Source organism: Oenanthe melanoleuca, chromosome 10 (assembly GCF_029582105.1).
Source record: "Oenanthe melanoleuca isolate GR-GAL-2019-014 chromosome 10, OMel1.0, whole genome shotgun sequence".
NCBI lineage: Eukaryota > Metazoa > Chordata > Aves > Passeriformes > Muscicapidae > Oenanthe > Oenanthe melanoleuca.
In genome coordinates, this window is record NC_079344.1 from 16,541,962 (window position 1) to 16,567,345 (window position 25,384).

The following is a 25,384-nucleotide window of genomic DNA, read 5'->3' on the forward strand; positions in this document are numbered from 1 at the left end:
TTCATCATCCCCTCCTGGTCTCCACTGTCTCCCCTTGGTCCCCAATATCCCTCTTGATTCCCATCATGTTCTCTTTGTCCCCATTGTCTACTCCTTGTCCTCCCTGTCCTGTCCCATTCCTCACCACTCCATGGCATCACCAACAGGAGTGGGACTGCCAGGACAGCATTGCTTCCCTGGGTCACTCAATGTCCCCAGCCAAGCTGTCCCTGGCCAGGGTGCATCCACCAGCTCCCCACAGCCAGTGGGATTAGGGTGGCTGGAGCCCTGGGGCTGCTCCTGACCGCAGGAGCATCACAGCATCTTTGGGTAATTAGTAAATTACTAATTAAACACTCTCTGCCTGCTGGGGGGAAGGGGGGCAGATCCCAAGGTTTTAGGCTGGGTAATCCCATGGCATCTGCCCCAGCATCTGTCACCGAGCCGAGTCACGACCCTGCTCGGGCTTTAACGTTTGCTCCTTCACCCCCACCCAACACCCCCAGCCCCTCGGCCGTGGCGTCAGGCCTGCTCATGCCGCACCCAAAACAGGCTGGGTGCTCTCCCATGAGTGCCCAGTTGGGTGCTCATGGAGCCCTCATCCCTGGGAAAGGACAGGGTGCTGCTTCATGGGGACCCCCCAAAGGACCAGCACCCAGCTGGGTGCAATGGAGAAACGGGGTGGGAAACCATATTTTTGCAATTATTGGCTTTCCTGGGGGTGCTGATGATTGGCTGGCAGCAGATGGTTGGCCCAGCTAATCCCCCTCCCAAATCCCTGCTCCAGAGCTGGCTTTTACCAAACGGCAAGGAGGGGACGGGCAAATTAGCCGACTCAGCTGTATCGCCATGCTGCCTTCTCCCCACTGTCCCTGCACTGGCCACCTGTGTCCCCATGGTGGGCTGGCACGCTGGGATGCACCTGGCACCCCCGGGTCTGGCACTGGGGGGTGTTTCACCCATGGTGTGGGGTGTGGAGGCACCCAAGGGCTGGGCAGGGAGGTGACAGCTTGCTCCCTCCGCATTAGCCCAGCGTCATAATTCTGCCGCGGGAGGAGGCGGCCACTGCTGCAGATGGCGGCGGTCAGAGATCTGGGTCAGGACAGGGGGCTGAGGGTGGGACAGGGACCCTGGGGAAATGTGGGATCCCAGGGTGGGAGGGGGCTGGAGGCAGGGGGCATGGAGCCGTGGGGAAGGCAGGGATAGGGCCATGGTGAAGGCAGGGATAGGGTCATGGTGAAGGCAGGAATGGGGCCATGGTGAAGGCAGGAATGGGGCCATGGTGAAGGACAGGAAGGATGGTGGAGCAATGCAGAGTCAGGAAGGGTGAGGAGATGTTGCTGCACATGGGAACATGGAGCCATGGTGCAGGCAAGGCTGATAGAGTGAGTCAGTGCAGACAGTTAAGATGGGGAAATGCTTCAAGCAAAAGGGATGGAAGTAGGCTGTAGGCAGGAGGATGGAGCCGTGCCACAGGCAGAGGGACAGGAATGCTGCAGGCAGCGGAGATGGAGCCGTGCCACAGGCAGAGGGACAGGAATGCTGCAGGCAGCAGAGATGGAGCCGTGCCACAGGCAGAGGGACAGGAATGCTGCAGGCAGCGGAGATGGAGCCGTGCCACAGGCAGAGGGATGCAGGAATGCTGCAGGCAGCGGAGATGGAGCCGCACATCACTCAGGGATGCCGGAGGGGTGATCCCCAGCGCCTGGATCCACTGGAGTCACTGCTGCCAGCCCTTAGCAGGGACCTGCTGCCAGTGCGTGTCCCCTGGGAACCTTCCGAACATCAACACCCCTGAGCCCCTCTGGAAGGGGCACAGCCGGCCGGGAACCGCTGTCCTCAGCCTGGCCCATGGCTGGGGACAAGCCGGGCCTGTGACGGTGGCCACTCGCCACCCCCCTGAGCGGGGCGGGGAGAGGGGGTGGTTTAGCGGCTAAAGCCCACAAATCCCAAATTGTGCTGCCCTGTCATCTCGAGGGTTTAGCGGTGGTTGCGTAACCCCGGGGCCACTTGGCCCCCACCCTGTGCCGTGTCAGCAGCCCCAACATCCGTGGGGGCCCCGTCCCCGGGCGGGCGTGCGGAGGCACAACGGGGCCCCCACCGAGCATCCCCCCTCCCCTCGCCATCAGGGCCGGTAATTAATTACTTGGGGAGAGGGAAATTACCCCCCTTAATTACCACTTTTCGTTATTCCCCTCTAACCGCCTTAGTGAAGGGCTTATGCGCTTACAGGAGCCGGTGGGTCCCGAGGGTAGGAGATACATATGGGGGGTCTCCAGCCCCATCTCCCACCTCCCCGCAATCTCGGCCCCGCAGTGCTCGGGGGGACGGGCAGGGTGACACCTCCAGGGCGGCGAGCGGGGGGGTGGCTTGGGTGTCGCGGGGTTTAGGGTTACAGGGCTGGGGCTCAGCACCTTTTTAATTCTTCATCGCGTGGCTGATTGATCCCCCCCGCCCCACGCAGACACTAAAGATTAAGAGGGTGACAAAGAGGCGGCTGCTTACACAGCGCCCGCCGCTAAGCCGCCTTGAAGAGAGCAAGGCAAGAGCCCCGCTGGCCGCAGAGCTGCCCGAGCGCCCAGCGCCTGGATCCGGGACAGGACAGGGACAGGACAGGACAGAACGCCGCTGCGGGATGGCTGCGTCCCCGGCGGGGTCGGTGGTGAGCGCCGGGCTGGATGAAAGCCCCACGGGTAAGAGCTGGTTCCGCGGGACCGGGTGCGACACGGAGGGATGTGGGTTTTTCTCTGGGAGGGCCGGGCCCCCTCTGTGGTCATTCCCCAAGATGCCTGGGGATCCTCCTCATGGTTCTCCTCTGGGATACTTGGAATCCCCATAATGAGATATTTGGGGTCCTCAACTGCAGTTTTTCTCTGAGATGCCTTTGATCATCATGGCCTTTTTCTGAATGCCTTTAGTCTCCATCGTGGTCCTTCGCTGAGATATCTGGGGGTCCCTATTATTGTTCATCTCCAAGAACACCCAGTGTCCCCATCATAGTTTTTTGGGATGTTTGGGTTCTCCACTGCCAATCTTCTCCGGAATGGCTGGGCTTCTCTCCATATTTCTTATCCTGGGTGCCTACGGTCCCCATCATAGTCCTCTAGGATGCCTGGGGTCTTCAGCTGTCATCCTGAGTCCCCATCATGGTCCTTCCCTAGGCCAGGATGCCTGCAGTGCCCAGCCCTCTCCGTGGTATCCATGGTCCTTCTCCTTTGTGCTCCTTCTCCAGGATCCCTGAGGTCCCCAGCTATGCCCCTTCTCCTGGATTCCTAGGGTCCCTCCCTCTCCTGGATATCCTTGGTCCCCAGCCCTTCACCAGGATCTCCACAGTTTCCTGCTGTGACTCTTGTCTAGGGTGCCTCATGTCCCCAGAGCTGTCCGTTCTCCAGGACACCTCCCAGACCTGACTGCAGCCCTTCTCTGGGATGATCAGTCCCCTTCCTGGGGCCCCTGGTGTCCCCATCCCTAAGAACACCATTTCATCCCTTTTTTATTTTTCACAATTCCTGTGAGAGCTCATCCTGCATCACTGTGTGCTGGGGTGTGGGAAGATGGTGAACCCCGTGTGGAGTCCCTGAGGTGTCACCATTCCTGTCCCTGGGCTGAACCAGCAGAGAGAGGAGCCGGCCCATCTCCAGGATGCTGGGAGGCAGCAGGGACTGGTGGGCGGGATGAGGGACATTAGGATGCCCAGAGTCAACCCAGATATGATGGTTCCACTTCCACAGGGCTGAGCCCAGCCCCCGGGAAAGAGCTGAGCCCGGTGCTGCTGTGCAAGGTGTGCGGGGACACCAGCAGCGGGAAGCACTACGGCATCTACGCCTGCAACGGGTGCAGTGGCTTCTTCAAGCGCAGCGTCCGCAGGAAGCTCATCTACAGGTGGGGACAGACGTGGGAGTGCCCGTGGGGCAGGGAATGGGGGGGCGGGCAGCCAGAGGGGCGGGGACGCTGCAGATGGGCAGCCAGGGAGGCAGGAACCACGGTCCCATGGACTGACACCACGGAGGAAAGGACACCCCGCAGGGCAGGGACTCCAGGAATTGCCACCCAGGGAGTCAGGGATCCAGAGGATGGACACAGTGGGGCAGGAGTGGGGGGAACAGGCACCTAGCAGGAAAGGGACAACCAGCAGAGCAGGGACCCCATGGGATGGGGCACCCAGCAGGGAAGGGATGGACACCCTGTGGGACAGGGACCTTGCACATGGATATGCAGCAGGGCAGGGAGCTTGGGGGTAGGCACCAGTGGGGTAGGGTACCCCGAGATGGACACTCAGCAGGCCAGGGACCCCAGGGCATGGGCAATGGGGGGGCAGAGACCCATGGGGACTTAAAACCACGCAGGTGACAGGCATGCAGGGGGAGAGGCACCTGTGGAGAGGGTGTCCAGAGCCCCCTGATGGGGCCAAAACACCCATTGAGGCAGAGCACTCACTGGGGACAGGACAGTGATGGGCCACTTGTTGGGTGGAGGGTACCTATGGGGGAGGACCTTCCTTGGGGACAGGGGCCACCTCAGGGGCTGCAGCCAGGTGCTACCTGTCCCCATAGGTGCCAGGCGGGGACAGGACTGTGCCCAGTGGACAAGGCTCACCGCAACCAGTGCCAGGCCTGCCGGCTCAAGAAGTGCCTGCAGGCTGGCATGAACAAGGACGGTAAGGTGGGGGGGACACGCAGTGACGAACAGCAGGGGGTGACAGCGCGGCGGCCGGTGCTGATGTCACCTTGTCTGCACAGCTGTGCAGAACGAGCGCCAGCCCCGCAGCACAGCCCAGGTCCAGCTGGACAGCATCCAGCTGGATGCTGAGCTGCCCCCTGAGCACGTGGCCACCACATGTGAGGTCCCCCCGTCACCCTGTCCGGCTCCTCGTGGTCCCGGTGCCGCTGTCACCCTGGGCCCCCGAGCGCCCACTCCACCCACCAACCATCGCTTCATGGCCAGCCTGATGACAGCCGAGACCTGCGCCAAGCTGGAGCCTGAGGACGGTGGGTGGCTGGCAGTGGAGGGGGGGTGGCAGATGTCCCCACGGTGTGGTGACAGCCAGTGTCCTCTCCCACTGCTGCAGCCGATGAGACGGTGGATGTGACGGGCAGTGAGCCGGAGCGCGCAGCTGGCGAGTACCAGGTGGCGCCGTACCCGGCAGCCAGCCCTGAAAACATCTACGAGACCTCAGCACGTCTCCTCTTCATGGCTGTGAAATGGGCCAAGAACCTGCCTGTCTTCTCCAACCTGCCCTTCCGCGACCAGGTGGGGTTGGCAATCTCCATGAGGAACTGGGGATCTGCCTAGGGGGCAACACGAACCCCAAAAAAGTATCAGCCAATTGAGGTAGCTGGAGCATCTCCACAACATTCTTAGGGTTTCCCTGCAGTTGCTTATCAGCCCAGACAGCTGTGGTCTGGAGACTTCGGGGGTGACAGGGGTTTTGGGGTTTGCCCCCCTCTCCCTAGGTGATTCTGCTGGAGGAAGCATGGAGTGAGCTGTTCCTGCTCTGTGCCATCCAGTGGTCCATGCCCCTGGAGAGCTGCCCGCTCTTGGCTGTCTCTGAGCCAGCCCCTGGGAAGCTGCTGCCGGCCACCCTGGACATGCGGGCGCTGCAGGAGACCCTCGGCCGCTTCAAGGCTTTGGCCGTCGACCCCACGGAATTTGCCTGCATGAAGGCCGTGGTGCTCTTCAAACCAGGTGAGCCCCTCCCCAGCACCCGCCACTGGCCCTCCCTGTGCCCCTCCCCAGCCTGTCACCCCCTTGTCCCTGCAGAGACCCGTGGCCTGAAGGACCCTGAGCAGGTGGAGAACCTGCAGGACCAGTCACAGGTGATGCTGGGCCAGCACAACCGCTCCCACTACCCTGGGCAACCCGTCAGGTACTGCTGTCCCCACGTCTTCACGGGTGACACCGGGGTGGGACAGCCACCCATGGCCACCGCTCCTCCCCCAGGTTTGGGAAGCTGCTGCTGCTCCTGCCAGCGCTGCGCTTCATCTCCTCGGAGCGCGTGGAGCTGCTCTTCTTCCGCCGCACCATTGGCAACACCCCCATGGAGAAGCTGCTGTGTGACATGTTCAAGAACTGAGTTCCCCGCTGTCACCTGGCGTGTTTGTCACCCTGCGCTGCCACCCTGGGTCCCCTCACCCTGGGGTGTGAAGTGCCCACGGTCCCATCTCTGGGGCAGTGTCCAGGACTGTGGAATGCTGCTGGCAGCTGGGGGGTGGCACCAGCTTCCCTGGGGGTGGAAAGGGATGTCCCCAAGTCAGTGCACAGAGCACTGGGGTCTGTCGCTGCTGGAGGAGCCCAGGCAAAGGCACCTTGGCACCATGGGGACCTGCTGGCACCCAGGGGTCACCAGCCTGGGGGACACTTACCCAGGGATGCCAACCTGGGTGTGACATCAGCCAGGGATGACAAGGGCCAAGGGCGGTGCCAGCCTGGGAGTCACCAGCCCGGGGGTGACACTCGCTGGAGGTGGTGCCACCTGGAGGGGACACCAGGCTGGGACACCCTCAGGTTGATCCCAACCAGGGCTGGCACTGGACGGGGTCATCCCAGCCCGGGGTGACACTGGGTGACAGACCCTTGTCCCTGTGCTCCCACTTGTGTCCCCATTTTATACTCGGAATAAAGAGAGTTTTGCAGCCAGAGTCCCTGTGCCAGTGACTCGGGTTCCCTTGGATGGGGGACTGGGGAGGACCAGCTGAATGTGAATAACCTGAGTAGGAATAAATAAAAATCAATAATCTGAATATAATTACCTTGAAAATAAATTATTTGAATGGAAACCAACTAAATATAAGTAAAATGAGTATAAATAATGTGAATTAAATAATCAGTATAAGATAAATAGAAGAATAGGAATAAAAATAAAATGAAAATAAATAACCTGAAATTACCTGATATCGAAAAGATAGATAAATATAAATAATCTGTTTGGAAATATTCCATTTGAAAGAATCTGAATGAAATAATTTGAATAGAAATATAATGAAACTGAATAAACTGAAATACTCTGAATAGAAATTAGCTGAAAATAAGCTATCTTAATATAAGTACATGAATATGAATACTCTGACTGGATAAAATGGGAATTAAATAGTACAAATACAAATGAAATGAAATGAACTAATCTTAATGGAAATAAAATGCATGTAAATTATTTGAATATAAATATCTGCTTTGAAATCTCCTTAATTAAATAATCTGAACAGAAAGAAAATAAAACAAAATAATCTGAAATAATATAAATAGAAATAAATTGAGGAATAAACAAACTGCATATAAATAAGAGAAACATAATTAATCTCACTGGAAATCATCTGAATTAAATGATGTGGACAGAAATGAAATAATCTGAATAGAAATAAATTGAAAATAAATTGTCAGAATATAAACAGTCTATCTAAAACTAATCTGAATAGAAGTAATCTGAAATAATCCGAACACAGAAAAATTGAAAATAAATTATATAAATATAAATGAAATATAAATTATCTGATTAAAATAATTTGTATATAAATAATCTGTATATACATAAATAAAAATAATGTGAATAACAGGTAAGCGAGAGAGAAATTCTCTGAACATAAATAATGAGAATATGAATAACCAGCATTAAACAACCCGAAGGAAAGTGATCTGGAGCCCTGGCTCCCCATCCCACTTGCTCCATCCACACGGGAATCAGAAAAACCCACAACTTCACAACCCCGTGGAAAAAACAGAATAAGCCCCAGACTGCTGGGACACGGGCAGGAGCAGTGTCCCACTGGGAATGCTTGGCCTTTGCAGAATGACATTTTATTTGTCAGTTTGTACAAGGCTCGGAGCGCGGCGACGCGGGATAATAAATCCTCTTCCATACAGACTCTGTTTAGTGTACAAGCAGCGACTTTATAAATTACTTAGAAAACTTCTCCTGAAAAATAACAATCATTCCCCTCGCAGCCCTCCAGTAGTCAGTACATTCAGCCCTCTGGAAAACCCTCTGGGACCCCAAATCCTGCCAGGAAAGGGCTGGGAAGGAGTGGGGGAGATGCTGGGGGAAGGGGACCCTGGAACACTCCAGTCCTGCTCAGCTCCAGCCACAGCTGGATTTTATATATATATATATATATATGTATATATTTCTTTTACATGTGTTTTTCTTTATACATATAACCACAATTATATTACATATATATATAAAGAAACATATTTTCTATATATTCTATATATGTTCCAGACATTTATCTATGTCAAGAAGTCTGTTTTCTTTGTATATTTTCCCTACATCCTATACATTTATATATATATGAAGAAATGGAGAGAAAATATATTTCTTTATATATACTATATATTTCCTTTATATATTTCTTTACAGAGAAATACACTCTTTATATAAAGAAATATATAAATGTATGTGAAGAAACATATATAAACATACATATTAAACATACATTAAATATATGTTTAAATTATATAACATTAAATATGTTTCTACATAGAGAAGAAAAACATTAAAATATATATAAAGTAATAAATATTCTTTATATATAGTATATATATATTTTATATACTTCCTTACATATAGAAATATGTAAAATATATACATAAGGAAATATATAATTAATTTCCTTTATAATCATATTTATGTATAAATATATAAGCATATATACATAAAGAAATATGTATTCTTTATATATAGAATATCTTATATATTTATATATAAACACATACTATATATAAGAAATGGAAAATACATAGATGTATTTAGTCTTATTATCTTATGTATTTTTTAATTACACAGACAATATTTATTCCTTTGTGTGCATGTTTTCTTTATATATATAGAATATACATATTATGACATATGTTCTTTATATATATAAATATCACTGACATATATTTTCCTTATATAGAGATTAAATATATATATAAGGAAAACAAATATATTCCAAAAGAAATTAGATACATATAGACATATACATATACACATACATATATGTATATATATATGTGTGTGTGTGTATATATATGTACATACATATATATGTATATATATGTTTGTCTGAGCCAGATCTGACATCCCTGCTCTCATCCCACAGAAACCTGAGGATGAGGCTGGACTCTCCCCTCCTGCCCAGGATCTCCTCCCCTGGGGCCATTTTAAGGGCAGTTCTGGGTTTTTTAGTTCAAGAGGCTCAAAAGGCTGGTTTGGCACCAAGCACTCGGATGCTCCCAGCAATCTCAGCTCCCAGAGAATTTGGGGTGGCTCCCCAGCAGTTTCCACCTTCCCAGTGCATCCAGGTTGGTCCCCAAAGCCCTGTTTTCCCCTCTGGGGCTGGGAAAATCCCATTTTCCCCCATGGGGGGTGATTGGCTTGGTCTTGCTCCAGTCCCAGGATGCAGCGCCAAGGCCGATGCTGTTCCCACTCTCCCTGTGGCATCTGTCACTTCCCTCGTTGGAAAAAAATTAAAGATAACATGAAAAAAAAAGGTCAAATTTCAAATATAAAATAAAAAAACAACCCCAATAAATAAACCATCCCTGGAATGGGCAGGGGGAGAGGGGACCAATGAGCAGCTCAGCCAAACACAGACATGCTGGGAAAAGATAATACTCAGGAAAACTCCATTTTTTTGCTGTTTTCCCAATTTTGATGGCATTTTGGGAAAGAGTGAGCTCCAGCCCACCTATGAGGACAGATCTAGCCTTCATAAATCTAATTAGCACCACGGGGCTCCTAATTTTGCTTTTCCAGAGGTTTTCTGGTACCCAGAGCCTCTGCAGGTGCCACTGAGGATGATGATGAGACAATAGGGGAGGGATTACAAGCTGAGTCATTAACTAGCATCATTATTTAATCCTGTGATGGCTTTTGATGGTCTAATTATACCTCTAGGGATTTCTTGGTGAAAATAAAACTCCATGTTTTATTGAGTGAAGGCCAGTGACACCAAGGATGGCTCAGCCAATTGCTCCCCTCATCTCCAGCCCAATAATAATAATAATAATAATTATAATAATAATTATAATAATAATAATTATAACAATAAAAGAAAAAAAAAGAAAAAAAGTAATGAAAAAGAAGTTCTGTCTGGGGAAAAATATAAAAAAAAATAAAAATATATATTTACACAAAACTCCAAGAGCCAGCATATAAACAAATATCGCTTCAAGTAGTCCTCGATTATTATTAATCATTATTATTCTTTAATACTGATGACCTCGAAAAAAAAAAAAAAAGAGAGGAAAAATGGTTAGGTCTCATTAAAAAGTAAAAAACCAAAGGGCAAAGGTGATTTTTGGCAGGTTTGAAGACTTTTCCATGCACTCGGCGTTGGTGTGGATGAGGTGGTTAAAGCACGGAGGGCTTGGCTGCAGTGGAGCCGGCTCGGGATGCTCCCGTGGGGTTTTGAGGCTTGCTTTGCTCCTACCAACAGGCAATGGCAATTCAGCACAAGGATCTGGGGGCGGATGCTCCGAGATGTGGGATGCTCCGAGGGGAAGGGCCAGGAGCCGGTCAGTGCCTCCCATCCCCTGCCACCAGAAGGTCTCAACCCCCCCAAATCATTAAGGCCACCATTAAAACCGTCCCCTCCTGGCCTTTTTAATTAGGAATTCATCTCCTGGTGTTAACAAGGAAGCCATCAGAGCATTGCCAATGGGGAGGATGCCCTGGCACGGATGCAGCTCCAGGGTGGAGCATCTCAGACCATGAACTCGTTGCTCCCCAGCAGGACAAGGGGTTGGGCGGCGGCACAATCGGCCTCGGGGTTCCTCTTGTGTCCCCCTCCAGGCCCCCCATCTGGGGGCTCTTTGGTTTTTGGGGGGGAAGATTTCACACTCTTCAGTTTCTGTTTGCCCTTCTCGGGGTTGAAGGTGCCGCGCGTGGTGAACTGCGGCCGGTCCTCGGGGTGATGGAGAGGCCGCTCCGGGCCCTCGGGGGCCTCGCCGTGCCCCCCTGCTCGGTAGAAAGGCGATTTGGAGTACATCTGGAAGCGCTTCCGGGGCAGGTGGGGCAAACAGGAGGTGGATGATTGGGAGGAGGAGGAGGAGCAGGAGATGGGGGTGTCAGCGGGCTCCGGGTCCAGCCGCATCCTGGGGTGCCGCCGCAGCCGGCTCGGCCCCTCGGCCTTGGCGGGGCGCAGGGACGTAAGTGCTACACTTCTCTCTGCAGGGCAGAAGGACCGTGGATGGTCAACCCAGACACCTCCCAGTATCCAAACACCCCTCTCTCCCTGGGGACTCATGCAATTGAAGCCAGGGAAAGTTTCCAGCATCTCGGTGGGGGCAGCATCACCCCAGATGATGTGGCTGAAGGAATGTTCACCTCCCCACCTCACCAACCCTGCCTGCTCCCACCTATTCCCCCAGGGCCAAGTGCTCGAACCCTTAACCCCCCTCTCTGCATACATTTGAACTGCTGACTTTAAATAAACTTGAAAATCTCAAATAACCCTTGCAAAAGCGACAGAAAAACATGGTGGAAGGTGTCCCTGCCCTTGACCTTTGAAGGCCCCTTCCAACCCATCCATCATAAACCCAAGAACAACTGGATTTACCTGAGCGATCAGAGATGGCTCCTTCGGAGTCGAAGTTCAAATTTTCAGAGCTGTCGGCTGTGCCAATGGAGGCTTCAGACTCGAGGGTTTCGTCGTCGGAGGCACGGGGCTCCAGTGTCAGCATCTCAAATGTTAGCTCCTCCCTGCAAAGCCAAGCCAGCCCCATTGACCCAACGGGACCAAAAAGGTGGAGAGGAGAAAGGGATGCACACACATCTAGAGATCATGGAGGGGTGCAGCCCTCCAGTTACCAACCACATGGTACCAAGCAATATCCAGAGGTTGGGGATGTGCCTTGAACCCTGGGCCACTCACTTTTCCTTCTGCAGGCTCTCAATCTGCTCGGTCAGCACCTTCTCCTCCTGCTGCATGGCCACCTGCTGCTGCTCTGTCACTTCCATCTCCATGGCCTCCTCGCTGCTCATGGTCTCCTCAGGGATGTCTGTCACCGAGGGCAGGCGCCCGGGGACAGGGGAGGCGGGGCTGGGGAAGGCGCCGCGCCGCACGCGTCCTTTGCCCTGAAGAGAGACAGGTGTCACCAATGCCAGCTGAGCTGAAGGGCCAGACACTCAGGTGCCAGCCACACTGCTCTCCCAAGGAGTGAAGAAGGAGGCCCCAGACATCGGTCCGCAGTGTGCTGCCGCTGGATGCACCCTGGACCCTCCAAAATCTCAGGCTGGGAGAAGTTATAGAAGGACTCAACACATTGGAGGGGCTGGGGATGGAGGTGGTGAGGAACACAGTGATGAGGATGATGCTGATGGACCAAGTGTAACTTGGTCCAGGTCCAAGCAAGGCCAGCTGGCAGCAGGCTGGGTTCCCACAAAGCCCATAGTGTGGTGGCTTTGGGTGGCAGCATCACCAAAGCTTTGATTTCAGGGCACCTGACTCCTGTTTTATCCTTGGAAAAGCCTCACATCCTTCCCCCATCCACTCTTGGTATTTCCTGAGCATTACAAGGGTCTCACTGACCCCTTCAGCAATCAAGAACTCCCACCTCATTATGTTGTCCACGCCCTGCCATGTCTCATGTACAGGAGATCCAGAAACCAGGACCACTTCCAGTGGTCCATTGTAAGACAACCAATGTGGATCTCTGTGCCCACAGTTGAACTTGCTCTGATTTAATGCAGCTCTGAAGAACTATCTCATTTTTTAAACTGAAAACAAGAAAGGATGCATGGTAGTGGTACAGGTGGAGAGATATATATGGAACTGTTCTAATCTTCTGAGGGCCAGCTCTACAGATCTGCTCCACAGAGTAGAAGAAAAAGAAGGATTCTTGGGGATGAGGGACATGGAAAAGATTAAACAGCTTTTATTTAAAACCATTATCATGACCAGACATCTCATCTTCTCCATTCCAGATCCTGACATGACCAGCACTGAGATGTCCATCCCTTGCTGCCCTCCCCTGACAACCATTACCCAGGAGGAAGAACTGGCATCTCCTTGGAGTTGAAGAGCTTGCTGCAGCTCAGTTTTGCTTCCCCTACTTAAACCCTGCAACTGTAGTATCCCTGACAACCCAGGCACCCAGGGCAGATTTTCAGGATAAAGGATCCTCCCCTTTTCCCTTTAAAAGTCAGATTTCCTCCATTTTAGCCCTTTCATCTTTTAAAGCCACATCTCAGAGATCTCTCTTTGTCAGCAAAGCCTCTCCTGTGCCCTGGTGTTCTTCTGATGACACTTTTCACGTGGGCTCCTGAGCTGAAGCACAGCTCCCTGAATCCTATTAGCCAAAAGCCCCAAGATCTCAAAGATCCCACTGGCTTGTGGACTTAAGCACCTGAGAAATGCTGTACTAAGGGGAGCAGAGCTCAAATTTTGCTCTTCTCCACCTAGAAGAATGGGGGGAGCTTGAGCGAATTTTCCTCATGGGCTATGAGCATTCCCAAAATCCTGCAGGTACTTTTCTTGCCTGTCACAATCTCACAGAACTCAAACTCAAGCTGAGATGGAGTTGGGCAATACAGGACTTTCTAGACTCCTCTTCATTCAAACCTGGGTGTCCTGACCTTGTGTTCAGGGTGGTGGTGCTCCTCCTCCAAGAAGGTGGAGGAGACCTTTGGATGCCTCAAGCTCTCCAAGGCATCCAAGCTGAGAGTTGTATTCACCATATTCAGAAACAGCAGTGCTGTGAAAGCAACTTGATGCTGAAAGGCATCCTGAGCGTGGAGAAATTGAGGTGGGAAGGGAAGGCATGAGTCAAGCAAAGTAAAAAAGAGGGAAGCACAGGATGGAAAAAGAAAATAAAATAGAAAATGAAAGTAAGTGGGAGGGGAAAAGGGGTGGGCAGCATGTTTCTGAGGAGCTGCGTGCAGGGATGGCCGAGTGGCAGCCCCAGCCTGCTGCGCCCTGCGGAGGGAACGGCGGCTCTGAGGAGCGACGGGGCGGGACAATGGCCGGTGGGACAGAGCTGGAATGAGCGGCGGGGACACACAACGGGAGCGGCAGTGCCGCGCATACATACCGGGATTGAGCTGCGGGTTATGCTCATAAATCTAACTGCAATTAGTACGGGCTTCTGGATTAGAGAGGAGATGAAAAGGAAAGCAGAAGGTTAGAGTGCGCATGCCGCTGCCCCTCCAAAACCCGCCTTGCTCACTTTGAGGTTTTTTCAGTTAGCTGAGATGAGTGGGTGTAGCTTTGCAGCACCAGCTCCACAATCTTGGATTTCATCCCCAAAAAGCAGAAGCAGTGTGTCCCTGAGGATCACAGGGGACAGGTCTAAGCTCCTCAGCCCAAGCCTGTGCTGACGGTGCTGTGCCAGGTCTGTCCCTCTCCAGCACAACAAGCCAAGGACAGGTGCATCTGCAGCCTGCAGGCTCAAGCGTGGAAGCTCAATGAGATGGGTTTGAGGCTCCCAAACAGGCAGTGCAGGAGCAGGGAGACCCCTTGGGGAATTCATTTAGGGTCCAGATAATGGAGCACTGAGCACAAAAAACAATGATCCAGGTCACCCATGGGGTGATGTTGAGCTGGTCACTGAAATGTTTGACTCAACTCAGGACCAAACAAGCTCAAATGAAGGTGGAAATGCTGAACATCTGAGCAGGAGAGACAACGTTTCCATGGACTGTTCCCACCTCCTCGTGCTCTGCTATGACTCCCTGCAAAGGTGAGGAGCCACCACGGGGCTGAGGGTCCCTGTCCTGGTGGAGATGGTGTAGGAGTTTGCAAGAGGTTTGGGAGGCTGGGATAAGCAGGAGAAGATAAGGTAGGGTGGCTTCAGGGGCAAGGAGAGGACAGGAGAGGGCAGAGAGGGCGTTGGCATCTCACCATAGATCTGCGGATCAAGGACAGGCGGCTCTTGGCTTTGTTCTCTGCGAACTCCAGGCTGTTGATGTCTTTGAGACGAGCCTTGTACTTGTTCATCTGCTCAATGACAATTAATTCCACGCAACTAAGGGAGAAAAAAACCAAAAGAAGACAAAATGGGAAGAGGAAGCCACTTCATCTGAGCTGCTCTGGTCTTGTATTGGCTTGCCCTTCACCAGGATTTCCTAAGCTTCTCCCTTAGTTCCAGCACATCCTCTCATTTCATTACAAGGAAAGAATTGCTTTGAAGATCTGCCCTGATGGAAGAGCATGGAGGTGAAAGCTCCAGCTGCAAGTCGGAGGGTGGTGAGAATTCTCCTAAAAAGAGTGATTACTAGGGATGGATTGAGGAACAGCCTAGAGATATTAAAGATTGCCAAGGATCCACCAGAGAAACTTACCCCCCTTGGAAGACAGAGTAGTGGAATACAAACCTGGAGAAGGCAGGCTGATTCCAACTCATTATCACACAGTGACTCTGCAGTAACCTGTGTAACTGAGCCGACTGTTTAATGTTGTCAGAAGGGTGTTTGGGGAAAAAATAGTCTTTCCTTGTAATAAAATGAGAGGTGCTGGAATTGAAGTGTGAGGCAGAAGCTACAATGAAATCCTGTTAAAGGACAGGTGTTCCTGCCAGCTGGATCTCTAAACATGTTCTGGTCTTCTACAATTTTAATACATCCTGGAGGTAAAAACACCTCTTTCAGCAGCCCAGCCCTTCACTGGAGGGTTTTCATTATTGTAATTGACTCCAGTCTCTATTTTAAAACCTATTTAGTGTGAGCCAAACTGAATCTGAGCAAGTGCTTCACTTTTTTCTCTGTAACACCTTTTCAGTTATGGCAAACACCATAAATAAATCTAAGTATATTAATATTACTATTGCTGCAGACCAAACAACTCACCTCCTCCACTGAAAAAGCCAAAATCAAGTAAGCATCAAGATCTGCTTGCCAAACATTAACTACATTAACTATAAAACCATGTCAGCACAAGCTCCACCTTTTCTGCCAGGCAGGAACAGAAGCTTATCCACTCTTGGGGATCCTCCATCACTCAAAAATCCTAATTTTGGGGATTTAGAAGATTTGAAATATCTTCATGCAGATGCACTTATTACTATGTGTTTATCCCTTCATGCCAAAGCTCTCAATTTTTTATCCATTACACCATCCTAGAGGTGACTGTAGTGCTGCAGAGGTGGAGCTGGCTCAGCCAGCCCCAGGCCCTTACGTGGTGGTTTTGCTGATGTCCTGAACACTCTGCAGTGGGTCTGTTGTGTCGGGGCAGCGGAGGATGCAGGGAGCAAACACAATGGCCAAGGCGTTGGCTGACATGCGGTTGGTCTCCTCTTGGAGGGCAATCCTGGAAAAACAGGGATTAAGAGAGAAGTCAGAGGTGGAGGCACCCCACTGCACCTCCTGCACACAGTCATGGATGAAGAGAAGGGATGATATTTCTATGGTGAAATGTTGCTTTGAGGGAGGAAGACAAAACCTCAAGATATCTCAGATATTCCCAAGGCAACAATCAGCCCTTCCCACCCAAAAACGTGTCCCTGCAGTGGTGAGAGGCACCACAGAGCTGTAGGAACTACAAGTGACCAGAGCACAGCAGAGGTCACTCATCAACACATCCCTTGGAGGAACAGCTCCATGGCCACCTCCTGGGACACACGGTGGATGCACAAGTCTCAGCCATTCTGGGGAAGGATGCCTGGCCATCCTGCCTTTGCCCAAAGCTGCCCAGGCCCCCATACCTGACCAGGTGGAAGATGAGGCGCTCCAGGGTGCTGAGGTGGGTGCGGGAGAGCTGGTCAATCACGGAGTACACCCCACGCACCGTCTCCTTCCTCTCCTGGAGCCCTGTGGAGAAACCACCAGTGTTTAGGGGCACCTCCTACTCCCACCTCTTGTTTAAAATGGTCCTTCTTATGTGGGAGAAACAGGACTTTTGGACAGTAAATTAATATGATTCTGCAGAAGCTGATTTACTGTTTATTTTTTAGTTTTAATTATACATTTTAAGACTGCTGTTCACATGATTATGCATTTGTTGATTGGTGCTTTTATGCTGTGCTTTTCAGGTACAATGATTGGTCACTGCTTAGAACTTTGCCACCTACCATTATTTTGGGTCTTTTAATTCTGGTATTTTGTTTTTTTAGCTCCTTCTCTCTCAATTTAGCACAATTTATGTTTTAGTGGCTTTGAAGGGTTTTAACAAGTTGCAGAAAAACACTCAAAACACATTTTGTGCACTTGTTATAAACATTGGTTTAAACTAAGAAATGTACAGAAAAACAGTTAACTATGTGAAGAAACAGCAAAATATGCTGAAACACATGTAGGCAGCAAAATATGGAGAAAAACAGTTAAATATAGTTTGATTGGTGCATATGAAACAGACCATGGTCTAAACTTGTTTAGGCATGTCACTGTGGCCTAGACTTGTTTAGTATTACTACATTCTTAACACTTAAATTTACTGCCTAAAAAGATGGAACTTTGGGATTGTTCTTTGTAATACTGTATTTCTATTTTAATTTTCCTAGTAAGGAACTGTTGTTCTTAATTCCCATATTTTTGCCTGAGAGCTTACCTAATTTCAAAATTATGATAATAATTTGGAGGGAGGGGGTTTACATTCTCCATTTCAAAGAGAAGCTTCTGCCTGCATTGGCAGACACCTGTCCCTCAAACCAGGACAGCAGGGAATGGGACAGTGAGGGAAGCTCCTCACCCATCACACGCAGGAACTCCTCGTAGAGCTCAAAGGTCATGAGGGGGTTGGGCAGGTCTCGGAGCCACTGCTTGAACACGCTGGCAATGACGTGGATGTTATAGTCGTCCAAATTCACGTTATCGATGTCTGGGTTTGGCACCACACGAAACAAAAAGGGAAAGAACAAGAGACAATAATCAATATAAAGCCCAAGGTAGACAAGGTGACCTTTAAAGATCCCTTCCAACACAACCTGTTCAGTCATAAAGTATTCTAAAATAAAAAATGTTTACGTGCCTTTAATGGCAAAAAATCCAGCACCTGATTTCAGCTCCACATGGTAAAACTAGATAGAAATACATTTTCCAGGGCAAATAACTTCAGGTGGGACCAGGATTTCTTTTTTTACTGATTGCTAGGGTGTAGCAAAGGCAGCACTTTCCCTCAATTAGAATGACTCTTTTTTGTGGATTGCTCCCAAAAACCTCATGAGTTGGTGACCTGAGTTATGGCTGCTAGTGTGAAATCATTCCTTGCACAGCCCAGAGCCAGCAATGCTGAAGCATTCCACCTTCCCCCATCCAACTTTGCTGCTGCAGAGATGTTCCTCCCCATGTCGGATCTTTTCCCCCTCCTCTTACCTGTATCGAGGCCTTGCCGCAGCTCCTTGATCTTGTTGGTGGATCCCGATTTCCTGTAGATGCCCTCTGTGTAGAGCCCGTGCATTTCGATGTAGTTGATGAGTTTCTCCACCAGCAGCGGCACCGCGCGCTCCTCGCTGGTGAGCCGGGACAGCTCCACGCCGAACTGCCGCGGGGACAGCTCGGGGTCGTGCTGCACAGGAAAAGGGAACAAGGCATTGGAATCCTTCTGCCCTGCAGTGCTGCTGCAGCTTTGGGTCCGATTGTTCAGAGCCCTTTGGCAGATCCACGAGAGGTGTGAGTCTAATGAAGGAGGACAGGACAGCACACAGGTCTTGCAATGCTAGCCTGGTGTCTTGGGCTGCAATACAGGATGTGGCCAGAAATGTGAATTCTGTCCCCATCTGCTGCAGCCGGGTGGGGCAGTGACCCTGATCTCCTGGCACACATTATCTGCTCATGGGCCATCTTTAAACCAGCTGGGCAATCATCTTTATCTTTCCCACAGCCCATCCACCCTCCAGGAAGATCTCATCTGCTGCTGGCCCATTCAGTCCCACTGTGTGACTGATAAAATTCCATCATCCCACTGGGAGATGCTCCAGCCAGGGCAGCAGCCAAGCCTTTCCTACCCAGAGAAAAACTGAGATTTTGGACACCAAGGGACCTTCTTTGCACTGGATTCCAGAGGAAAGCCAGACCTTTCCACATCATCCCTGGAGCTTCAGAGGAAACTGCACCTTCTCCAGGAGCACTGCTCCAGCTGAACCACATCTGCCTCTGCAGGAGGATGCAGCCACCATTGAATGGGACTGTGCCAACACCCTGACTGACTGACGGGTGTCAGCTTGGATTCTGACTCTGGCAGGGTTTGGGATTGTTCTGTGTAATGCTGCATTTCTATTTTAATGTTTCTAGTAAAGAACTGTTATTCCTAATTCCCATATCTTTGTCTGAGAGCCCCTTAATTTCAAAATTATAATAATAATTTGGAGGGAGGGGGGTTTACATTCTCCATTTCAAAGAGAAGCTTCTGCCTTTTTTGGCAGACACTTGTCCTTCAAACCAGGACACCTGGTCTCTGGACATGCACCTGAAGGCAAGTTTGGATTTTCTTTCTTTAACCACCCCAGTGTAGTTATATTCCCAGCCTGGCAGAGTCAGTGCAGTTGGGCATGGTCCTCTCCCATCTCCTGTCCCTCTGGCACCATCTGCAGGGATGATTTCACCTCCCAAAGATGCACGAAGCAAAAAAGGCAAATCTGAATCTTGTGTATTTAGATCAACTTGAAGCATTGACAGTAACAAAATATCAGTGAACAAACAAGATGTAAAAAAAAAAACCAACTTGATAAGACACCTCTACACCTGTCAGGATGCCAGCTGCAAAAACTCACTGCAGAGTTGGTATCTGGCAAATTTAAATGTGAAGAAAGTCCTCTTGCTCTGGAGATTCTGGATGTGAAAAGTCCAAAGATCCAATAAAATATTGACACAAATTCTAAGCCCTAGCCAAAGAAAGGTGAGATGCAACTCCACCTTCAGCAAGACAGTGGCTCCCCTTACAACCACTGCTTTTTTCTTTTTCCCTCTCAATGTCATCCTTTCATAGATCCTGCAAACCTTGAGAGCAGATGTTTAGAAGGTCTCCATGCCATTTCTGATGGTTTGAAGCTCCCTGTCACTGAGAACAACCCTAAAAACACAAATTCACCAATCACAGAGAAACTGGAGCCTTCCTAGAGAACTTGTAACTGCCCAGTGCAAAGCTATCCATGAAGACACAGTGAACTCACTTCCTTGTGTGCAGCACAAAAACTTCCTTGTGTAAAGAAATCACAACAAAAAGGTGGCTCCAAGAATGTCTGAAAAAATTAATCAGACATCTCAATGAACTTCACAGACTTCAGAGTACAAACTCTTATGAGGCATTCCCAGCTCTTGTAGAAATAGTGTCAGAAAGGGAAGGAGTGCAGAATAAGTTCTATATGCACTCCAAATACATTCACACACAGACACACACAGACACACACCTTCAATTTATACAGTCAGATTATTCCTTGGGGAAAATGGACTCATGCAGCTTTCTGGGGGCTGTGTATTATGCAGGTTATTCTCCCCTGAGAAGCTTCCCAGGGAGCTGATAAAATTTTCCATTCATTCTTATCTATTTCCTTCTTTTGGGCACAAAATAAGCTATTTAAAAAACCCCCACCAAATCTTGATGATTCATTGTTTGCTGGGATGACCTGCTGCACTCATTCCCTGTTCCCCATACCCTTAAATCCAGTAAACAATATTTAATTCCCCTCTAAAGAGGGCAGTGAATATCCTCCACCTGCCCTTCCTCACTCAGCCATGGCAAGCAAGGACCATCAGTGTGAGAAAAAGCCTGTATTTCCAAGAATAACCCCACATTTTCAAACCATTAAAAGCTACAAATCTAGGGAAATTCCTATTATTCTGTGTGGTTACAAGGCAGGGAATGACTCTGCAACATCTGCTGCATGACTGGGCAGATCTACAGTGACTCATCACTGTGTAGTTCCCAAAATATCTACAGAACTCTGGTTGAAGAGACCTTGGGGATCTCTGTCTAAACTTTTGCTGAAAGGAGGGTTATTTCCAGCATTCTACCAAGCTTTGCATCTCCAATAATTTTTATAACAACTTGGGATCATTGTCTCAAGGTATTTAATGAAAGCAAAGCAATGAGAGACATTTACCTTTTTGGAGCACTTGGTCGTGGTTTTAAGACAGCATTTCTTGTGACAAGCATATTTACATACTGCAATGGAGAAAAGGAGTGTTTAATTATCCCAAAAGTCATATTGCTGGAGAAACAGGAATTCATGTGAATTGAGTAGCACTTCCCAGAACTATCAAGTCAAAAGAATGCTGGATTTGCAGTTTCCAGGGGCCAAGTCTGTATTAGATCCACTCAAAAAAACCCAAAAAACCAAAGCCTTTAAAATTAAAGGTGCCATATTTACACCTGTGAAACATTAAACCCTCCCCTCCCAAAACAGATCAACTCAGACTAACACAAAGTTCATTAACTGTGCCAGGAAGGACTGCTGTGATGGACTTACTAGTTGACTTCAAAAACCTTAAGAACTGTCCCCAAAGCTCTTCAGGTGTTAAAAAAATCAAAATTATTTGAGCATGGAGTTGGAAGAAACAACAGTAAACACATTTCAAAATTCCCAGCTCATCACTGTGATAGAAGCACAAGAAAAGGATCAAAGAAAGGATGCTTACATTTACAAACAGAAGCCCTGTCCATGATCCAGATCAAGGAGGAACAATATTCACAGTATGTCGGGATGCTGTATTGGGTAGCCTTGAAAATGTGACCATTGTGCTCTTCCACCTGGAGGATAAAGGTTGGGTGGTGAGAAAAGGGAGCTAGTGCTCAGCCTGCTGCAAAGTGGAGAGATGAACACAGATAGCTATTCAATTTTTAAAAAGCTCTTGCTTTTATCTGATAGTTTTACTTCCTTTTCAGCCCAGCAACCCCACAGACAACCCAAACCAACATCCATCTTTTAGGGGAAGTGAACCATCATGGAAGCAGGTTAGAAACTCTTTGACTGAGCTTGGCAGGTCAACTTCTTAATGTTAAGAAAGTTTTCTGTGCATTTGTTTTGGCTCTTTTTTTGGCTCTCCACCTGCACCATTCCTAGTATGACCATATTAATTAGAAATAGGAGATGTAATGTCCTCCTGTCTGATCCTGGGGATGTAAAACACATACTATGAACTTATGCAGAAAGCTGGAGTGAGACTATTTTGCTCTCAGCTCTTTTCTAACAACCTTCAACACTACATGTACGTCTTGGCTGATGAGGGACGTGTTTTCAGAGCCAGCCCAAGTGATCCTTGATCAAGCAAAGCAAATCCACCTCAAAAGTCTTTCTAATGTGTCCTTTCAGGGCTGATGTTCAGATCTCAGACCAGGAAGTGTCACAAGCTAGTCTCTTGACATTCTGGCCCCAGGGACATTGATTTTTTAATGTGCAGGCTTAACTCACCACATCTACTTCCTTTTTCCTTCTCTTTTTTCGTTCCATTTTTGGCACCTGATGAGGGAAAGAGATTTAACTCAATTTTTGGGCAATTTTGCCAGGTAAAGTGTACAGAGGGCTCATATCTAACGTTGTCCAGTGCCTTCCAGCCCCATCCTCCAGTGCACCTGGAGAGTCACAGCCCCAGAAAAGTCACTCTAGAAAACTCTCCTATGGATCACTCCAGTTTTGCAATTTCCCTGGACAGCTCTTCCTATCTTCATCTTGGAGCTGGGAGTAGCTGCTGCTCCAGCTCTGATGCCACCAGCAGTGACACCTTGCCTTGTCTAGCTCAGCTTAAAGCAGAGAAAACAACATGTGTCTACAGAGCCACAACCCCACAGAAAGATCATTCCCAAACCTTCAAGGGGGTTTAAGAAAAGTGCTGAGTACCTTCCCCGCAGTGTAGTCCAGGGGTTTGTACTCTATCATGTATTCATCCAGGAAGACTTTGAAGGTATTGACCCAGACTTTAACTGGAGACTCACTCCAGTCCCTCTGCTCATGCCTCATGGTCTTCTCCAGAATCTGCTCGAATAAGGCGTAGAGGTCCTTGTAGCGGATGCTTTTCCCATCGTCCATCTTTTAAGGAAACAGAAGCAAAAAAAAAAGAAAACTGATTTTTATATAGCCCAGATTTTTCTGGAGAGCTTCTCTTCTCCAGACAATTACTTCAGCCTCACCGAGTTCCAGCTGCTTGGGGAAAGTCCAAGTATGATAAAGAGAAGGAAAAAAGGATTAGGCATCTCCATGACTAGCAAAGGTAACACAAAGGTTTCCAGGCACTTTGGGTGACAAATTGGAGATTATTGGCTTTTTGTCATCTCCCCTTTGGCTGGGAGCAAATCTACACCCAAGATATCCTGAGAGCTGGCTCATGAAGAAGAGTTAGTCCAAATTTAATCATGGGACTGAATACAAAGGAAGCACATCCATTCCTTGGGATGAGCAAACCAGAAATGGAGGGCTTGGCAACACTTGTACCACCAGGAGGACCCAGAAAATCCCATTTCTCCTGGAGGTGGAAGTCCCACCCATCATCTGGTCACTTACTGCCAATGCTGAGGAGTAAAAGCTGAAGATGTTTTGTCGGAATTCCTTCAGTGCTTTCTTGAACACGACATCCACCAGCGTGTCCTTCTTGCTATCCTCATTGTCCAGTTCATTCATCTGGGAAAACAAGGGGGTTTTTGCACCCAGGTCTCTTTGGGTGCAGCAGAGCTGGCATGAGATGAAGCAGCACTAAGAAGCAGCTGCACCACCACGATCACCAGGTGGTTTCTCCTGCATGAAAACCAGAAACTTCTCTAGACCTGCCCTGACACCCTTAGATGAATTATTAGCATTACTACAGCTACCCACAGGATGGTTTTCACTTTATTGCCTCTGTCTGCTCCTGGATCTCTGCGCTGATGTGTGGAGCAGTGAGGGCAGGAGTTACCTTTTTCAGCAGAAACTCATCCATGCTCTTCAGGTCGCTGGCACTGGTTATGATCTGCAGGGAGTCATTCTGCCACTGCACAGGCTCCAGAGCCACGTTGCTGATCTTGACGCTGCGCTTGCGCTTCACTTTGGGAGAGGGCTCCTTGTTCTCCTTGAACTCCCGCCGGTAGATGCCCGACAGCTCGGGGCTCCGAGGGGGCGTCAGGTGATGAGGACCCAACTCTGCTGGTGATAAATGGAAAGGGGGAAGGGCATTCAGGAGTAGATGAAAAATAATTGTGACTAAAACAGGGAGATGGGCATTGGAATAAACCTGCGGAGGAGAAAAGCACAGTGCAGAACTCACAGGAAGATTAAATGTCACTTCTGCCTTGTTAGGTTATTTCCTCCCTCAAGAGAGGAAACATCTGTCCATGTCCAGATGGTGGCTGGAAGGATTAGTGACATGGAATTCCCTGAGATCTGCTATGGATCCCACCCTCTAACCTACTTGCCATTGCTCTGGCTTGACACCACCCACGAATTAAGAGACATGAACCAGCATGGACATATTCCAATATCCCAACCCAGTTTCCCTCTCCTTACAACTGGTCCTGTGTCCCCCCATCACGTACCTTCACCAAGCTGCAAGCCAGGAATGGCCTCCCTGCCAGGGGCTTCCTCTTCTGCATACAGCTCCAGCAGCTCAGACTGGGTAGCGAGCTTCTCCCGGGGGGTCTTCTTTTCCCCTTGCTTTCCCTTCACCCAAAACCTCATCTTGGCTCGTTGAGGCCTAGAAATAAGTCATGGAAAGAGGAACTGTCTTAACTAGGAAAGCTCTTTCTACCCAAAACTATCTCAATCTTCTGGACCTTCCTGAGGAGATAAATCCACACAATTTCTACCATGGAAATGTGGCTACTTCAGTTTCATGCATGGGATTGGGTGGTTTGGGACAGGCATGTGGCCCATAACACCAAAACTTCATTGTGGTGTGAGCCAGACCTAATTGGGCCTGCCCATGGTCATGTAGAAAAGGTGGGATGGGTAACTCAGGCTGCAGGTGGAGCTCCAAAGGAGCCTGTGGGGCTCAATAATGTGTTGGAGAGCAGGAGGGACACAGGAAGGACTTTGCCATCTCCAGCCATGATTCCTACCTCCCATCTGGAACCAGACTCTTCTGTGTGGCCACCAGCTTCCCAATCTCCCCCTGGGACATGGTTTTGTGCAGTTTGGCCTGGCCTTCCCCGGAGGCGAGTCGCTGCACGGTCTGTAACGATTCCAAGCATGAACCATTTAAAAATAAGACAGCTCTTGGGATATCAGATAATTTTTTTTCCCCTATCAAAAATCAGCTATTTCATCTCCTACATCTTTATTTTTACTTGCTGACAAGTGAAAACCTACAGTCCTGATGAGCCCCTAGAGAAATATTTTAATGACTCCTAATAAAGTGAAGCATTTCCCTTGCTCCAGCTCTTCAACCAGGTCCATCCTTCTTTTTCCTTGAGCAATCTGTGATGAAAATCAGTTTGCACCAAGCCATGGGTCCTTACTGCTCAGCCTGCACAGCTTGTCCACCATTTTCATCCAGGCATTTCAGCTCTCCACCCAGAGTGTCCCATCAGTCACAATGAAGTGATTCCCCCAGGGAACCTTCAACCACCTGGATCTGTCCCAGCAGAAATTCCTA

At 49.3% G+C, this 25,384-nt stretch overlaps 2 protein-coding genes across 9 annotated transcripts in view; one reads left to right on the forward strand and one right to left on the reverse strand.

Moving 5' to 3' along the window:
- The first annotated feature begins 2,614 nt into the window (after positions 1-2,614).
- Positions 2,615-6,052, forward strand: NR2E3 (nuclear receptor subfamily 2 group E member 3). Its single transcript, XM_056499402.1, has 8 exons — positions 2,615-2,672; positions 3,711-3,861; positions 4,533-4,636; positions 4,719-4,967; positions 5,048-5,229; positions 5,433-5,664; positions 5,740-5,845; positions 5,920-6,052. Exons 1-8 carry the CDS (start codon positions 2,615-2,617, stop codon positions 6,050-6,052), a joined length of 1,215 nt encoding a protein of 404 aa, XP_056355377.1.
- A 2,739-nt stretch (positions 6,053-8,791) lies between these two features.
- The window catches only part of MYO9A (myosin IXA), a 164,929-nt gene continuing 148,336 nt past the window's right edge, over positions 8,792-25,384 (reverse strand). For 3 of the 8 annotated variants that reach the window (XM_056499561.1, XM_056499560.1, XM_056499557.1), the window contains exons 28-43: positions 24,849-24,961; positions 24,327-24,484; positions 23,711-23,934; positions 23,323-23,439; positions 22,663-22,851; positions 22,237-22,284; positions 21,464-21,575; positions 20,929-20,990; positions 18,203-18,395; positions 17,580-17,708; positions 16,597-16,702; positions 16,071-16,202; positions 14,799-14,922; positions 11,832-12,034; positions 11,517-11,659; positions 8,793-11,125 (exon numbers count right to left, since the gene is read on the reverse strand). In XM_056499561.1, coding sequence (XP_056355536.1) covers positions 10,662-11,125; positions 11,517-11,659; positions 11,832-12,034; positions 14,799-14,922; positions 16,071-16,202; positions 16,597-16,702; positions 17,580-17,708; positions 18,203-18,395; positions 20,929-20,990; positions 21,464-21,575; positions 22,237-22,284; positions 22,663-22,851; positions 23,323-23,439; positions 23,711-23,934; positions 24,327-24,484; positions 24,849-24,961 — 2,517 coding nt within the window. In that variant the 3' untranslated portion in view covers positions 8,793-10,661. Of the gene's footprint in view, positions 11,126-11,516; positions 11,660-11,831; positions 12,035-14,798; positions 14,923-16,070; positions 16,203-16,596; positions 16,703-17,579; positions 17,709-18,202; positions 18,396-20,928; positions 20,991-21,463; positions 21,576-22,236; positions 22,285-22,662; positions 22,852-23,322; positions 23,440-23,710; positions 23,938-24,326; positions 24,485-24,848; positions 24,962-25,384 lie in introns of all 8 variants that reach the window. The other 5 variants (XM_056499558.1, XM_056499563.1, XM_056499562.1 and 2 more) reach the window with 2 other exon arrangements.

Coding starts and splice junctions, on each gene's coding strand:
- NR2E3 (XM_056499402.1), top strand. CDS start 2,615: ATGGCTGCGTCCCCGGCGGGGTCGGTGGTGAGCGCCGGGCTGGATGAA. Junction 5,230..5,432: donor ACCTGCCCTTCCGCGACCAG/GTGGGGTTGGCA, acceptor CCCTCTCCCTAG/GTGATTCTGCTGGAGGAAGC. Junction 5,846..5,919: donor TACCCTGGGCAACCCGTCAG/GTACTGCTGTCC, acceptor CTCCTCCCCCAG/GTTTGGGAAGCTGCTGCTGC.